Source organism: Balaenoptera physalus, assembly GCF_965194825.1.
Source record: "Balaenoptera physalus genome assembly, chromosome: 2".
Taxonomy (NCBI): domain Eukaryota; kingdom Metazoa; phylum Chordata; class Mammalia; order Artiodactyla; family Balaenopteridae; genus Balaenoptera; species Balaenoptera physalus.
In genome coordinates, this window is record NC_138883.1 from 26,051,141 (window position 1) to 26,068,434 (window position 17,294).

Sequence of the window (17,294 nt, forward strand, 5' to 3'; positions counted from 1 at the left end):
CCGCCCACTCTCGCCCTCCAAGTCCTTCCCGACTACCCCACTTCTTGGGGTGTGGGTGTTTGTTTCAACCCAAACGGGTCGGTGAATAGCACCCCTGTCTGGCGCTTCCCCTTTTTTCCCGCTAGGCCTGGTGTCTGGGAGACTCATTCCAGGGTTCCTTTATTTTTGAACTTGAAAAAACACACCGGCTTTTGCTGAGGACAGCGCTGGGCTCCCCGTGCCCTGGCACGCTGGCTAAGAGAGGAAGCGGGGAAGGCAGGAACCAGACGCGACTCCCCCCGCCTTTCTTCTCTTCCCTACTCCCCGCCCCTTCAGGAAGAAAGCAGTCGGAGATCTGATCGCTCGCAGCGGCCGCTGTGCCAGCACCAACCGCTACGTCCTCCTTTCCCTTCCACCCAGTTTTGCACGGAGCGCCCGGCTGCCCGCGCGCCCCGGGCTGGGCAGGTCCTGGCGGGCGGCGCAGCCTCCCCTCCCCGGGGGTTCTTAGCGAATCACGTTGTTCCTGGGATTTCACGATCTAGTGGCTCTTGCGTAACCGTATGCCCTGGCCTAAATTAATCCTTTTTTTTTTTTTTAATACCAGAATTAATCCTTTAGGAAAAGGCAAATACTTCCGCCACGGAAGCGGCCTGGGAGTAAATGTGTAAATCACAGTGCTGACTTGATTCCTCCACGCCCACAGCGCCCGGGGTGTTCCTGGCGTGGGGATGGGGGCCCTGGCAGAGGCCAGAGGAGGGCCCAGCCCACACGTTTGTTTTCATCTACTTCGAGGCGTCTCTAGCGGGCCGAAGAACCGGGTCCTGCTTACTGCGGGCTTGAGCGTTACCAAAAAAGGCCTTTCTCCTGCCTGAGAGCTTGGCCCACACGTTGCAGTGGGGTGACGCGAGGTTCAAGCCTGGCCTCCTCGAAGGCCGAGCCAGCTGGCTGCAGGATGCCAGGGCAGATCCACCCCCCCCCCCCCCCCCCCGCCATCTCTGCCACAAACCGGCGGGGGCGGGGGGCGGGGTTGGGGGGGAGGACAGGAGGGAGACTGCAGGGAGCTTCTAGGTGCGGGGCCCGATGCAACCTTCTCACCCCTAACGCTGGGCTGTGGCCTCCGGAAAGGCCAAGTGGAGAGCTGACCTTTTGCTCCAGTTTAAAGCTGGGTCCTCCGAGAATGCCAGCTCAGATGGCAAGCTGAGTGGGGGGTGGAGAGAGCAACTGTTGGAAGGAACTTCGGGAAGACTGCAGGCATTCCCCCTGCTCCAGATTGATCCCTGACTCTGCCAGCCCCCAGACCCCACCACCAGCGTTGTCCCATCTGTGGGTCTCTCCACCTGGTGTCTTAGGTTGAAGCCCCCCTCCCCCCCACCTTGCTCAGTTACTTCCCATTGTTGACGCAGTATTGTCACATGGAATTCTCCAAGGGAAATTTATCTCCCAAATATTGGTGTTCTTGCCTCTCACAATCCCTGACACATCCCCAAACGGGGCCATCTCAGAAAAGCAGTTAAGAAGAAATTTATTGCCACAAGTGATGGTGAGTCTTTGAGGGGGAAGGATATCCAGAGAACTATGCCTTTTAAATTAAAGGATTATGAGACTGTAATGGAAGTTTGTTTAAATGCATGTTTATTTCTAACTTTGTGTGTCTGAAGACACCCAGCATGTATGTGTGTGTGTGTGTGTATATATATATCTCCTTTAGTAACAGCAAAGACAAGAGACAGACAAGGAGATGGAGACATATGTGTGTGCATACCAAATATAACACTATGACACAGAATCCGACTTGCTTTCTCTAGCAGCCTGGCTAGAGGGTTGGGGCTAAGTTGCTTTCTTCAGTATTTTTGGTTTAATAAAGGGACAGACTGAATAAATATTAATATAAAGAAACATTAACCAGCCAAGCCAAAGCTAAGCAGCCTCAAGCCCCAGGCTGGTGGGAATGTCATTCCATTTCCTAGCCCTATGTTTTGACTCACTCCAGGGTAGCTGTGGTGTGGGGAGGGTTGAAGTCTGGGAGGGTGAGGCAATGCTCCCAGCAGCTCTTTACAGAGGAATCACCGCCGGGAGCCAGCCGGCCAGATAAAGTTTATTATTGTTGGGGAGTGCACAGTGAGCTCACTGTTTTGCAAAAACCGATATCTGGCTGCTTTGAGATGAAAGAGGGGCTCCCTAGGGCTCTTCCTTCCCCCTTTCTCCCTATCCTTAAAAACTCACACCTTCTTTTGCACCTAGGGCCCCAGAATGAGTGGGAAATAGGGGTGCTGGAGAGGGCTGGATGCGGGAAACAGGTTCTGAAGGTCAAGTGTCAAAATAAAAATAAATACTTCTTGGGACTTACTTCCCTGGTGGTGCAGTGGAGAAGACTCCACGCTCCTAATGCAGTGGGCCTGGGTTCGATCCCTGGTCTGGGAACTAGATCCCACATGCATGCTGCAACTGAGAGTCTGCATGCCACAACTAAGGAGCCCGCCTGCTGCAAATACAGAACCGGTGCAACCAAATAAATAAATAAAACAAATACTTCTTGTTGCTTCAACTGAAGCAACTTCAATTGTTGTTTCAATTATTTATTATAATTAGTAGTAATAGTAGTAATGAGTAGGAATCCTTACATTCTATGCAATTTGCAAAGTACTTCCACACGTTAACCAGCAATAGTACCAACATTAATATCAACACTAATAATAACCAACCCTTACCGATGGCTTCCTGTGAACCTGACACTGTGTTCTACACACTGTATGGCGTATTTATGCTATAGTCTGTGGCAGTGGCAGATCCACAACTTCTGTATATGGAAGAATTCAATGGCACAATCTATTTGGAAGGGGAGCATGGGGGTTGGTTATGAAGATGTAATTGCATAGCACTTTACATGAGATTGTATGTATTGTAACAAATGGGGGGGGTGCTGATGGAAAATTTGAGCACCCCAAACCACCTCTGAGAACTTAAGCTTGTCAAGGCACCTTTCAAAGCAGACTTAACTAGATTCAGATCCCCGTTCTGTCTCTAATGGCTGTGTGACCCTGGGCAAGTTATTTAACCTCCTTGTTTTCTGAGCTTGTAAATCAGAGTTAATAATAGAATTTACCTTGTAGATAATACTGAGTTTAATGATGATGCAAGTAAACCACCTAGCAGTGACTGGCCCACAGCAATTCTCAGTGAGTTGCCTCCTGTTAGAACAAGAAACAAAATGAAATCTCAAACAGTCCTAATAAGTTGGGAGCTCTGATCCCATTTTATAGGTGGAAAACAGAGGTTATGTTATGGTAAGTAACTAGCTAAGGTCATAAAGCCAGTAAGTGACGGAGAGGAAATTCCAACCTAGTGTGCCAGACTCCAGAACCTGAAATTCCATTATACTGCCACCCCTCTCCAGCCTCGCCCAGGATTATCTCAATCTTCATGGAAAATAAAAAAAAAAAAAGCAGGCCCAATACTTGGAAGAATCAGTTGAAATGCCCCAACTAGCCCTTTGACCAACATATCTGTTCTGCAATAAACACTAATGACGAGAGGTGATCTTGTAACGGAAAAGAAGGCAGGGCCTTGCTCAGCCTTCTGGGGCACTATGGAATGAAATCACAGCACACAAAAAAGAACTCTGAAAACTGTGGCTGTGCTTTACAAAGATATATCAACATTATTAAATGCTGCCCCCACCTTCTTTTATCAATCCCGAAAAAACCACTCACCTGTTTGGTCTCTCCAGCACCTCCCCCTCCCTGCCCCCAAATGCAGCTGTGCGCAGCCAGTAGACTGTTTTCCTTAAAGGCCTCCGGGTGCTCTCGTAGCTTCTTTAGACATTCAGCCAAAATTTTTAGAGTACTGCTTGCGGGAGGGGTATCTCACCCTGAATTCATTTAGCTCCGTCGCTGAAGCTCAAGTTCCTAGACCAGGGCACAAAAACAAAGCGAAAAGGCAGTTTCTGAAAGACTGGAAAACAGCTAATTTTGCAGGTGCTTCGGCATCAGTGGTAGCAGTGAATGTGACGTTCATACCGGGGCGGGGGGGCAGGTTTGATTGCAGATGGAATGGGTAATAACCTTATGAAATTCACAGCGCAAATCTTGAAACAGGACATTTAAATTCACTGCTCGGAGTGGGGTGGGGAGCGGGATCGGAAACGACGCTTGTGGTTTTCAAACGCGTTTTAACTTGGGAAAGCCGGGCGGAGAAAGGAAAGGTCATAGTCTGTTTAATTTCCACCCCCAACCCTGGTCTTCCAGCATTACCTCGCTGGGCCTCAGCTGTCGTACACACACAGCGAGGGGGGAGGGGAGGGCGGAGGCGCGGAGGAGGGGCCGACTGGGAGGAATCTGGGCGCCCTGCCGCGCATGCGCTTTTCCCGAGCAACAAGTGGGCTCCACAGAGGAAGTGTAAAGGGGAGGGGGAAGAACTGGTGCAGAGCATGGCGGTGACGTCAGCGCTCCGCCTGGGCGGCATCCCGCGCGGCCGAGCCCGGGACAGCGCGAGCCGCAGCGCGAGCGGGAGCGCCGAGACGCGCCTCCGGAACGTAGAGTAACAATCACAACCCCACATTCCGGGCGAGTGCGAGCGGGAAGGGATGCGACCCGGGTCGAGGCGCCGCGCGAGCGCCCTGCAGCCAACGTGAGCGCCGCCAGCCGCGGGGGCCCGGGCGCCCGCCAGGCCTGGGGGCGGCGGGAGCCTGCGTGCGTGCGCTCCTCTCCTCTGCTCTCGTGCGTCCTGGAAGCAGTGGCCGCGGCGGCTCTCTCCGGCCGTGCAAACGCAGCTGCCGCCAGCGGAACGGCCGACGCTGCGAGGGGAGAAGCTCCTCTCTCGGCTGCCAACCCCTCCCCCGGCCCTCCGGGGAAGCAGCGACTTCAGCAAGATTGGACTCGGGCACCGGGTGGCACTGAACCCTCTAGCCTTCGTCCCAGAGAGCCTGGCGGGGAGAGGACGCAGGTCGTAGGGGGTCCCCCCGCAGGGGAGAGGAAGAGACTACCCCTTTCGAGCTTCCAGGCACCAGCCACTCCGGGGAGGGGGCCAAGAACCAACGGCGGCCAGCACCCGGCACCCTCGCCCCCTCCCCCCGGGCCCGGAGCTTCCAGCCCGGGTCTGCGACACCAGGAAGAAGGCGCCTGTGCTCCCCTCCCGACGAAACAGCCGCAGTAGGAGGTGGGGGCGAGGAGCGGGCTGAACTCGTCCGCTGCCCGGGCGGTGGAGCCCCCGCGGCGAGGCGCTGCGCGGGCGGTGGAGACTCGCGCTCCCTCCAGCCCCTGGGGCAGAACTTTCTCGCCCCCCCTCCTTCCCCCGCAGCCGTACTCCCTCCCCAGCCGGCCAGCCCTCCGGGAGGAGAAAGCGCCGCGGAGACAGCCGGGGCGGGGGCCTACCTTCCCGAGGGCCGGCATCATGTCGGCGGCGCAGGTGTCCTCGTCCCGGAGACAATCTTGCTACCTGTGCGACCTGCCCCGCATGCCCTGGGCCATGATCTGGGACTTCTCGGAACCCGTATGCCGCGGCTGCGTCAACTACGAGGGCGCGGATCGCATCGAGTTTGTGATCGAGACCGCGCGTCAGCTGAAGCGGGCGCACGGCTGCTTCCAGGACGGCCGCTCCCCCGGGCCGCCACCGCCCGTCGGGGTCAAGACGGTGGCCCTGTCGGCTAAGGAGGCGGCTGCGGCGGCTGCGGCAGCGGCCGCCGCACAGCAGCAGCAACAGCAGCAACAACAGCTCAACCACGTCGATGGTTCCAGCAAGCCTGCGGTGCTGGCGGCCCCGTCCGGCCTGGAGCGCTATGGCCTGAGCGCAGCCGCTGCTGCCGCCGCCGCCGCCGCCGCCGCGGTGGAACAGCGCAGCCGCTTCGAGTATCCTCCACCACCGGTGAGCCTGGGAAGCAGCAGCCACTCCGCGCGGCTGCCCAACGGCCTGGGGGGCCCCAACGGCTTCCCCAAGCCCACACCGGAGGAGGGACCCCCGGAGCTGAACCGTCAGAGCCCCAACTCGTCTTCAGCGGCGGCGTCGGTGGCGTCTCGGCGCGGGACGCATGGTGGACTAGTGACAGGGCTGCCCAACCCGGGGGGTGGCGGAGGCCCCCAGCTTACCGTGCCCCCTAATCTGCTGCCGCAGACGCTGCTTAACGGCCCGGCCAGCGCCCCCGTGCTGCCCCCACCGCCGCCTCATGGTCTGGGCAGCCGTGGGCCCCCGACGCCCGCGCCCCCCGGGGCTCCCGGGGGCCCAGCTTGTCTCGGGGGCGGCCCAGGCGTATCGGCCGCGTCGTCTTCCGCGTCATCTTCGACCTCGTCGTCGGTGGCCGAGGTGGGCGGGGGTGCTGGTGGCAAAAGGCCCGGCTCCGTGTCGAGCACTGACCAGGAGCGCGAGCTGAAGGAGAAGCAGCGTAACGCCGAGGCCCTGGCCGAGCTGAGCGAGAGCCTGCGCAACCGCGCAGAGGAGTGGGCCAACAAGCCCAAGATGGTCCGCGACACGCTGCTCACGCTGGCCGGCTGCACGCCCTACGAGGTGCGTTTTAAGAAGGACCACTCGCTGCTGGGCCGCGTCTTCGCCTTCGACGCCGTCTCCAAACCTGGCATGGACTACGAGTTGAAGCTGTTCATTGAGTACCCCACGGGCTCGGGCAACGTGTATTCCAGCGCATCTGGTGTGGCCAAGCAGATGTACCAGGACTGTATGAAGGACTTCGGTCGGGGTCTCTCCTCCGGCTTCAAGTATCTGGAGTATGAGAAGAAACACGGCTCCGGGGACTGGCGTCTACTTGGAGACCTGCTGCCCGAGGCCGTGCGCTTCTTCAAGGAGGGCGTGCCCGGCGCCGACATGCTGCCCCAGCCCTACCTGGACGCCAGCTGCCCCATGCTGCCCACGGCTCTGGTGAGTCTAAGCCGCGCCCCCAGCGCGCCCCCGGGGACCGGGGCCCTGCCGCCCGCCGCCCCCTCGGGCCGGGGCGCAGCTGCCAGCCTGCGCAAGAGGAAGGCGTCCCCCGAGCCCCCGGACTCCGCCGAGGGCGCGCTGAAGCTGGGCGAGGAGCAGCAGAGGCAGCAGTGGATGGCGAACCAGAGCGAGGCACTAAAGCTCACCATGTCGGCCGGGGGCTTTGCGGCGCCAGGGCATGCGGCAGGGGGTCCGCCTCCGCCGCCCCCACCCCTGGGACCCCATTCCAACCGGACCACCCCGCCCGAGTCAGCCCCTCAGAACGGTCCGTCGCCCATGGCCGCCCTCATGTCGGTGGCAGACACACTGGGCACGGCGCACTCGCCAAAGGACGGCAGTTCTGTGCACTCCACCACTGCGTCCGCACGGCGCAACAGCAGCAGCCCAGTGTCGCCGGCCTCCGTACCCGGGCAGCGCCGCTTGGCATCACGGAACGGGGACCTGAATTTACAGGTGGCGCCCCCGCCGCCTAGCACCCACCCGGGCATGGACCAAGTGCACCCCCAAAACATTCCGGATTCCCCTATGGCCAACAGCGGGCCCCTTTGCTGTACCATTTGCCACGAACGTTTGGAGGACACGCATTTCGTTCAGTGCCCCTCCGTTCCCAGCCACAAATTCTGCTTCCCTTGCTCTAGAGAGAGTATCAAGGCCCAGGGGGCGACCGGCGAGGTGTACTGCCCCAGCGGAGAGAAATGCCCCTTGGTTGGGTCGAATGTACCTTGGGCCTTCATGCAGGGCGAAATCGCGACGATCTTAGCTGGGGATGTTAAAGTGAAAAAGGAGAGAGACCCTTGAACCACAAGACAGCCACCTCCTTAGCCCCAGACCAGCTCCTCTCCCGTCCAGAGGGCCCCTCCCCCACCCACATCGACCCTCTCTTCCCTCACTCCCAAGATGTAGAATTGTGAATATAACAAACTGCAAAAAGTTAGTCTTATGTATAGACATTATTTTCGTCGTATGTTTCTATATTTTGAAACAAAGGTATGTAACTTCTTCATTTGAAGGATAAGCTGGTTTGTGTTAAGCAGTATAATATTGGTTCGGTCATTTGCATCATATTCGTTAGCATTTATTGGTGGCAGAGTGTTTGCCTAGGTACAGAATTAATAGCCTTTAGCAACGACTGCTGCTGGTGTGTATTTTTGTAAATGTTATGCACTCACTGAAAGGAAAAAAAACACACACACAAAAGAAAATGACTTTTTTTGCCAAGGCCAGTGTTGCTGCCTAAAAAAAAATGATGCTATAAAATGGTGAGAGCTTCATTTCTGAACAGCCCCAAGTGTTGAAGTCTTCACTTTATTTTGTTCTGTTTTGTTTTGTTTTTCTGTTTCCTTTGCAAAATGGTAAGGGGGGTGTTGGGGGGTGGGTGTTTTTTGTTGCAAGTTTGTGAGGGAAAATGTTTTGGTTTGTTTCTACTGACCTGAATGTGTTGGATCTTCACGTGTTGTTTTGTTTTTGCTTTATTGATGCACGGATGCTTTTGAACAGTAGAGCGAAATGCTAGACATGGAGAATCTGCTCTGTTTGTCCTTTATACATTTCTGTAGTTAACAGAACACTGTAATGTGCCTTGGAGCTTAGTAACTTGTAATAAATTCAATTGATATTAATTCTGCCCGGAGTCAGCAAGTGTGTTTTTCTAGGGCTAAGACCACACAGCTCCAACATGGGGGACACCCTCCCCACTTCCAACATAGAACACAAATGCTGGTGCCTTTGAAAGACCTCAGAGGTGGCATCTGTAGAAGGCCCTGTGCTGGCTGACTGCCCTTCCCCTTCAGTACTAGACTATTTACACTCACCTCTCCCGACGGGACAGTTGCTGACTAAGCGATTTCTGTTTACTCTTCAGCATCTCTGTTTTCCCCTGATGCGCACCCCAGCTGCAAATAGCATTGTCAGGAATGCTTTTTGGTGCCTTTCCCTGTGGCCCTGAGTATATGCTGATACCCAGTGCAGCTGTGACTTAATGCAAGTGGGGTGGAGGAAACAGGACAAAACTGGGGTGCTTTGCCTCCTAGATGTGGCAAAAATCACTGTTACTGCACATTTAAAGCAAAAATGTCACAGAGCTGGGAGCCGGCAGTGGAGGCAGGAGGGGTGTGGGAAGTGGGAAACCAATCCATGTTCTCAGGACTGAGTTCCCAGCAGCTTCCAGTTCATGCATCGGAAGAGCAGTTTCACCTCATTCATGACATGTTTTTTTCTTTCCCTTCCTTTTTGATAATAATTTCTAAAGGCAGGACACTTAGCTCGTGTGGAGAGTGGGGAAGAGAGAGTCCCAAACCGTGTTCCTGGGGAACGATTACTTACGACACCAAATAGAACCCGTCCCCACAGGTGAAGAAATGCAATTATTCATCTAGTTGACTTTTTGGTGGCATTTGTGAGGTACAGAGGGATGGGGGTGGGACTGGAATGTCCTTTAGGGCTCTGGAGCCCTCCCAGAGCTCTGAGGGAAGGCAAACAAACCTGGTTTGAACCTTGTACTTTCCTGGGAGGCAAATGGAAGGGGAGTAGGAAATGGGAGGGAGGAAGCAAAACACAACCCCAGATCCTATCAGAAATCCAGTCCTGGCCACACCCCATTCCTGGTGGAGGCAAGCTGGGCCAGGACCGTCGGCACAAGGCCAGAGGAATAGCGAATAAGGGAAGAGACTTGGCAACCCCCATCCCATTCCCATCAAAGACGGATCAGGAGCCTAGGGAGGTGGGTATGGGCACAGGTGAGTTTGGGGAAAAACAAATCACTGGTTAGCCCGGAACACCGAGGTGGAGGTTGGGTTGGTGTTCAGACTTGCTGTTAACAACACGCTTTTAGTTTCTGTTCCTGCTTTGCCACCACCATCATTGAAGTAGTGGAAACCATGACTCTGTGTTTTGTGTGTGTGTGTGTGTTTGGAGGTGTGGATAAATGGCAGTTGATGGATCTGCTGCAGCCTCTTAATCGTGGTACCCGGGAGGTACCTGTCTCACCTCATCAAGAATCTCCCCACATATAAATAGATGTGCGTGTCAGCTTCCTGCAAATGTGTCCTTGCATTTTCATCTGCTGCCAAGTGTTGTATTGGTGCTTATGAGTCATGAAACCTATTTTCATCCTCAGGGGTAATTAACTTGGGGGTGATAATGCATAGCAGACTGTAGGAAGAGTTAATTCTAAAACCTATTCTCGCCTGGCTACCAATCACACATTTCACTTAAAGGTCTGGGTTGGCTTTTCTCATCAGCTCATTAATAAAAACCAAGCATGTTTCGCCTGGAAGATCCTCTGAGGTGCTCCCAACCCCCACGCCCACTGCACACACCCATAAAATGGGTAAAGCTCAGCAGCCTGAGAATACAGAGATAGAGTGTCACGGGTGTAATTTAACCACCAGTGAATGAAGGCACGGCGGGTGCAGCCACAGCATTGAGCTGCGCATGTCAACTTGGACGTGTGGATGACCGGTCCAGGTGTGAACCCTGTGAGTACTGTCCGGTGGATCCAAGTGGGAGTTGGCCCTGTTACCTGCCTCTGCCTGCGCATCCGCTCCTGCTGGCCTTCCACTGCCTCTTCATTGCTCTTGTATTACTTTCAGGAACTTTTAGGATTATGGGATCCTTGATTTAGTGCACATAGGTAGGAAAGGGGCCTGTCATGAGCTGAGAACTGTAGTTTGCTCCCTCTTGTTGCTGGGTGCATTATTAGCAGGAGAGGCAGAGCTGTAATAATGAAGCATCCAGCACAGGCGGCCAGTTAGGTTTCACTAAGGAAACCTGCCTTGATGAGACCTGGGGGAAAGGAAGGAGGGAGGGGGTAAGAGGGAGAGCACGGGTTGGGGTGGAAGTGAATTATAATGGTGCAGTTAATTAAAGTTTACCAGTGCCAGGAGCTGTTTGTTAAATGGCAGCTCCCCCTTCTTTTTTTTTGGAACTGTGTGACCTTTCTCTTTGCTCTGACCCATTCAGCTGCTAGTTTGGTTGCCTTAACCAGTCTTGCTTTGATCCCTCAGCTAGATTTCCCCTACCCTGACACTTTCCACATTGCACACCCAGGAAGCAATTTCCTCTCCAGTGCACGAGGATTCTTGTGGGTTTCAGAGATTCAGATGGAGGTCTCTGATGAGCTAGTCTTCCTTCATCTCCAGTTCACCCTGGATCTCCCCACCTCCTCTGTTTCCTCCTTCTCATTCTCTTCCCACTACGAGCCAAAGTGGCCAACATTTAAAAATCCATATTGCTTTTATTTATAGGCATTGTTTGTGCAGCTAACCTAAGCCGGATGTTTCTTTGAGTGGGCACAGGGGTGGGGCAAAGAGGACTTAATTCAACAGCTTTGAGAGAAGAGGCTGATGATGGGCGTCATTTTTTGACCTTGATCTCTGACGGTTGCAAGATGGGAGATCCACCAGTGAGGACAACTCACCATGTCAAGTCCGGCATTCACATCTGAACCCGCTCCGCTCACGTGGGCGTGAACACCTATGTTTTTATTTGTTTGTTTGTTTTTAATAAATTTATTTATTTATTTTTGGCTGTGTTGGATCTTCGTTGCTGTGTGCGGGCTTCTCATTGTCGTGGCTTCTCTTGTTGTGGAGCATGGGCTCTAGGTGTGCAAGCTTCAGTAGTTGTGGCACGTGGGCTCAGTACTTGTGGCTTGCGGGCTCTAGAGCGCAGGCTCAGTAGTTGTGGCGCACAGGCTTAGTGGCTCCGCGGCATGTGGGATCTTCCTGGGCCAGAGCTCGAAACCGTGTCCCCTGCATTGGCAGGCAGATTCTTAACCACTGCGCCACCAGGGAAGCCCCAACACCTATGTTTTTAAATGTGCTTTGAGGGTTCATTTTCACATTCATCCAGCCCAGGCTATTGATGTAATGAGGACTGAAATTCACTTTTGTTTTCTCTTATACTTTGTCAAATCCAGGAAATTGGGACAGGGAATGACCCTTAAGGGCATCGGGTGAAATGCTTTTTAAACCTTTCTGGGGTCCTCTGACCTTAGAAAAATTTGGTGAAAATGATGGATCCTTCCTCAGAAAGTACAGGTGCCCCCCACACACATGGACTTGCATACATTTTCTTTCCTTTTTAATTTTATGTACTTACATTTGAATAGGTAATATATTCCTTTGGTTCAAAGTTCAAAAGATGCAAAGGGGAATACAGTACAACCGTAAGGTTTCCTTTCTACAAGTGGCCCCTCGGCCACCTAGTTCCCTTCTGGGATGCGACCAGCGTTACCCAAGTTTTAAAGAGGTTCATGCACATCTAAACTCCATCCATGGAACTTGAGGTTAGAACCTAGGTCTAGTTCATACACCTAGTAAAAATGAGGTCCCCACGGCACAGAGAGATGAAGGAACTTGCCTAAAGTCACACAGTGGCAGAGCCCAGGCTAAATTCCTGTTAGGAACAACTCTAATGCACATTAAAAAAAATTAAGGACATTTAACTTACCTAGAGTTTTATATGAGAGCAGGTGCTGACGAAGTGGGCAAAAGGAGAGTGAGTACCTGGTGGGGTGGGGCTCAGTGTTTTCAGTAGCTCTTGGAGGACAGCGAACAAGCATTTGTCCCTTGGTCTCTTTTGCAGCCATACCTTTGGGGGAAGGGGATGTGGAGAGCAGTGTCTAGGTTTCTGATTGTAAATATCAGGTGGGCCTTAATTAGTGGAGTCCTTTCTTAACCTTTGAGCTGTGGGCCCTCACACCACCTCCCCCTTTGCTGACTGGAAACTTCTGAAGGTTTAAAGACTGTCAGATAAGTAACCATTTGGACATAGAGGTCAGAGGTAGGGAGACCAGGACTCCTGCCACCTTCCGTTGAACTTGGGGCTTCTCTCTTCTCTCCCTGTCACCCACCTCTGCCTGGCCATCTTAGGAGACAAGTGGCATGCCAGGTGCTGTGTGAGGTGCCAGGTAGATGCACACTTCAGGCCAGCCTACGAGGAAGATGTGAGGACCCTCGTCTTACAGATGTGCCAGCTGAGCTCAGAGAGGTTAAATGCCCAAAGCCATCGTTGGTATTCCATTCAAGCCCAGGGCAGCCTAGAGCCAGGACCCCTATATTGCTCTGCGCAGGGGGCCTCTAATTTTTGACCCACAGGGCCCAGGAAACCCAGGCTCAGAGCTTGAGCCTGTCGCTCAGCCCTCTCTGCATCTCCCAGAGTCTCCATGAGAGCCTGGCCAGTGCCAGTGAGTGAGGCTGTCCCCAGGGGGGCGCTGTTGGGAAGCCCCTGGGAGAGGGCATTTTCTAGGCTTGGTGTGCTTGGAACACACTATGGTGCTGTCCAAGCCATATTTCCAATCAGGGATTCTGGAGCAAGACTGTTCTTCTGAAGTCTCCCTCAAGCTGCCTCCTACCCCTAAACTTAAGTAAAGAATGATCCACGAAAGCTTACCTCCTCGTGGGTCCGCGCTTCAGGCTAGACTCAAGAGAAGTGTCCTAACCTCCCAACTGGTCTCCCGTGGGCTCCAGTCTCCACCCACTCCAGGCCAGGGCTCTGTAGCAGGCAATTCCTTTACACATCTGAACATGTCATCTCCTTGCTTAGAAACCTCCCTTGGCTCTCTGTTGCCTACAGGATAAAGTCCAAATTCCTTAGCATAGCAAGCAAAGCCTTTTACCATTTCTCCATCCCAGGGGTAGAGTATCTTAATTTTTAAAAAGGTATTACATATACATGGCAAAAAAGAAAATCAAACAGCATGAAAAGATGCTCAGTGAAAAGTCAATCAGTCTCCTTCCCTTCCAGGCCTTCAGTTCCCCTCCGCTGAGGGAAGCACTGTTGGCAGTTATTTTGTGTATATTTTCAGCAGTATTAGATGCACAAAGAAGCTTAGATTTATAATATATATCTCCTGGGGGTAGACCTTAGAATAAGCCAGACAGGAAGGAAGGTCCAGGGCAAGGAACTAGACTTGGTCAGAGCCCCAGTCTCGGTCTGGGGTGTCCTCTACCTCCACAGCCAGGGATTAACTATTATTTTTCTCTGGCTCCTGGACAAGGTGTGTGTGTGTGTGCCCTTGGCCCACGCCGGTGCACTTATACCTACCTACATCGCTGTGGTGCTAGCGTTGGGCTTCCTAAGCCAGCCCCATTGTGGCTTGGGGGTGTTCTCTGGAAGGGATGGGGAGGGGGAGGGGTGGGGCAGTGGCCATGGACACCAGGTATTCCCTGCAGCGTCCAGCGCTTCCCCCTACTGCCACATTCTTCTCCCTTTCCCATACCCCACAGCAGCTTGGTGAAGCTGGCAGAACTGCTTCCTCAGGTCTCTTAGGTGACAGATTGGGAAACTGTGGCTAAAAGAAAAGAGCGAGGGAGAAATGTTATTGAATGCAACCTCTGGACCCTCTGGGCTAGGCATGGTCATATACTATTTTTCCTTTATTATGGTAAGGTTTGGAGGCTGCTCGTTGCCATTATTCTCCTTTGACAGGAAAATACCCATAGTAGGTACTATCGTTACTCCCATTTTACAGACAAGGCAACCAAGTCACAGAGCAGTGAGTAACTCCCCCCCCAACCCCCACCGCTTGGCCTCACTCCCTCTCTCACAGGGGAAGGTTGTTCACACACTCCCCAGGCCCACACCCCAACACTTCACTTTCCACCAGTGCAAACCCTTCCAGGGAGGCCTGGGTTTTTGTTGCAAGGAGGAGCCAGCATGTGAAATCCGGAGCCATGGGCAGTGGTTCAGAAACCACAGCTCCAGGAGGTCCAGCTGCCTCTGAGAACAGGTTTGGGTCGCTGAGGGTGCCGGGGGCAACGCTGGCGGCCAGCACCCGGGGACAGGCAGCTCTGGAATGCTGGGCCATGTGAACACGGAGGAATTAACTCTGAGCCCCTGGGTCTCGGCCCAGACAGTCACGTGACCACCTCCTACAAATCCCCACCCCCACCTCCGTTTGCCTGGAGCTGTAGGCAACTGATTCTTGACTCGGGAAGTTGCCAACAGGCCCACTCCGATGGGGCAAGGGGACCCAGGGACTTGGAGAGGGCGCCTTCTGGAATGAGGATCATTTTAGGGGAAGGGGAGAGAACGGTGGCTGGGAGCTTCCCAGGGAGCACGGGGGGCCCAGAGAAGGAGCTGCTGTGAGGTCCTCCATCTCACCTGGGGTTAAAATACTGACCAAGCCATCTGCCCAGAGGTGGCTTCTCAGGCTCCAGGCTGCTTCCTGCCCCAGAAGGGCCTCGATGTTTCCTCGGTGACTGAGTACCACAACTGGGGCAGGGGGAGGTAGGATGCCTTAACCCACTCCTACCGTCCTCAGCCCACCCTTCCCCAAGGGGCAGAAGGGGTCAGCAGGTGGCGGGGGCAGGGGCCAGGGTTGGGAGGGCCTCTAAGAGCCTGTGCCTCCTTTTCTTAATCCCGCATGGGCCAGGTCAAGCCCTTTTCCCTGGGAACCAGCTGAGTCAGAACCTGCGGCCTCCTTATCCCTTCATCTCCTGTCCCACCTGCCAGTGGCTTCTTCCCAGGGCTCTCTCTCCTCCCCACGGAGGCGAAGCGCCTGCAGCAGGGTTCCTGTTCCCTCGGGACGGCAGAGGTTGCCAGAGGAGCCCGGAGCCCGGGCCACATGAGGGCACACAGCCAGGCTGCGGCTTCTGCTCTACAGTCTTGCTCTCCTCGCCTTCGTCCTCCTCTCGCCCCCTGCTTCTCCTTCAACACTTATCAAAGGTCCACGCTTCACTGAAGACTTGGGTTCACCCCACAAATGTTGATCCGTTGACATTTGGGTTCCACTCCTGGCTCTGCTGTTAACTTTGGGCAAGTTGCTTGGTCTCTCAGGGCCTCAACGTCCTCCCTGTCGACGGGAACACCCCTCACCAGGTTGTTGGAAGAATTAAAACAGATAGTGCACGTCAGTGTCGGCACAACCTAGTCTGGTCGGCTCCCAGTGCATGTTGGCTACTGTTGTTACCCTTGATCGTGCTTGGCTCAGGCCCCGCCCATCACTGACACCTGCCCCCCAACACACACACATACACACTCTCAGTGCTGGGAAGGGGAGGGGATGGCTAAGTGCTGTGACCACGGGGCCCCAGGAGCACAGATCTGGATCTCTGGAGAAGACCCCTTCCAGAAAGTGGGGCCTGTGAAGGAAGGAGAGAGAGGGGAGAAAGGGGCTAGGGGGCAGGAGAGTAAGTTTCTGCCGGAGAAGGACGAAGAGTTAGCTTGGTTGGTCTGGAATGTGGGGAGAGGTGAGGCAGGACCAGCAAGCAAGACCTCGTGAGCTAAGCTGAGGGACTTGGAATTAATCACGCAGGGCCACTGAAGGACGTGTGAACAGAGGGACACCGTCTGATGCACCATTTGGAAATGTCTTTGTGGCAGCAGTGTGAGGACTAGATTATCCGGAAGGAGAAGCAAGCGTGGGAAACCAGCTAGGAGGCTACTGCCGTGATCCAGGCAAGAGGTGATGAAGCCAATTCAGGAGGGACTGTGACGGCTGGCGGGGAGGTGGGGGGGGGGCGGAATTGGAGAGCTGTAAGGAGGAGAGATGGCAGGTGCCTGAGGGCGAGGCAGAGGAAGGAAGGAGGCAGGCTCATCCTCAGCTCAGGTGCCCAGGGAATGCAGCACGGGGTGCAGGTGTAGGGGAAGAGGTCTGATCAGTTTGGGACGCTGGCCTGAGGTGCCATGGGCCAGCTCAGGGTGGACCTGCAGGCCCGGGCTGTGCAGACAGGTCTGGGCAGGAACTGAGAGGTGCTGTCTGCCTTGTGGGTGGTAGTCAGAGGTGTGAGTTTAGGTGAGATCCCTGAGGGAAAGTGGGCAGAAAATGAGAAGACGATGGAATGCTGGGAGCACTCACCTTCCAGGGCTGGAGAGGAGGAGCCCGGGAGAAGAAGGGCAGCAGGAGAGAAGGGAGGACAATCACAGGAAGTGGCATCCTGCCTGCCAAAGCAGATGCCGCCGGATGGGGTCGTCAGTAGCGTCAGGCGCTGGGCTGAGATGGAGGAAGATAAGGCCCAAAAGGTGTCCGTTGAATTTAGCAGCAGGGAGGTGCCTGGAGACCCTGGCCAGAGAGGTATGTAGAGAGTGGAGGGGACAGAGGCTAGGACGCAGTGTACTAAGGGGACAGCAAAAGGCCCAGTTTGTCCCAGGGTCTTGGCTCTGAAGGGAAGGAATGAACCTGGCAACCAGGGGGCGGGGGAGTGGGAGTCTCTCTGATCCAAGTTGATGGAGACATAAGCATGTTTATAGGGAAAGAACTAGAAGGAGAGGTTGAATATACCAGGAGGGGGATCGGTGTGAATGAATGACAGGCTCCAAGAGGGGAGGAGACAGCAGGAGAGGCAGTATAGGGTACTGGAAAGTGGGATTAATAATAGCTGCCATTTAAGTGCTTGCTATGTGCGGGGCACCGTTCTCAGCGCTTTGCATTTGCTAGCCCACCTGGTCCACAC

General features: G+C 54.5%; 1 protein-coding gene and 2 long non-coding RNA genes across 3 annotated transcripts; 2 read left to right on the forward strand and 1 right to left on the reverse strand.

Moving 5' to 3' along the window:
- Nucleotides 1-2,544: 2,544 nt before the first annotated feature.
- Nucleotides 2,545-8,524, forward strand: IRF2BPL (interferon regulatory factor 2 binding protein like). Its single transcript, XM_082451630.1, has one exon. The coding sequence runs from the start codon at nt 5,368-5,370 to the stop codon at nt 7,696-7,698; it is 2,331 nt and encodes a 776-aa protein (XP_082307756.1). The 5' UTR covers nt 2,545-5,367; the 3' UTR covers nt 7,699-8,524.
- Nucleotides 8,525-9,643: 1,119 nt separating this feature from the next.
- Nucleotides 9,644-11,425, forward strand: LOC309655958. Its single transcript, XR_014261068.1, has 2 exons — nt 9,644-10,376; nt 11,145-11,425. It is a non-coding gene; the product is annotated as an uncharacterized lncRNA (long non-coding RNA).
- A 117-nt stretch (nt 11,426-11,542) lies between these two features.
- Nucleotides 11,543-16,301, reverse strand: LOC309655977. Its single transcript, XR_014261098.1, has 3 exons — nt 15,348-16,301; nt 13,291-14,191; nt 11,543-12,489 (listed from the first exon to the last, which is right to left on the reverse strand). It is a non-coding gene; the product is annotated as an uncharacterized lncRNA (long non-coding RNA).
- Between the last annotated feature and the right edge of the window lie 993 nt (nt 16,302-17,294).

Excerpts from the sequence above, each read along its gene's own strand:
- IRF2BPL (XM_082451630.1), top strand. The coding sequence starts at position 5,368 with ATGTCGGCGGCGCAGGTGTCCTCGTCCCGGAGACAATCTTGCTACCTG.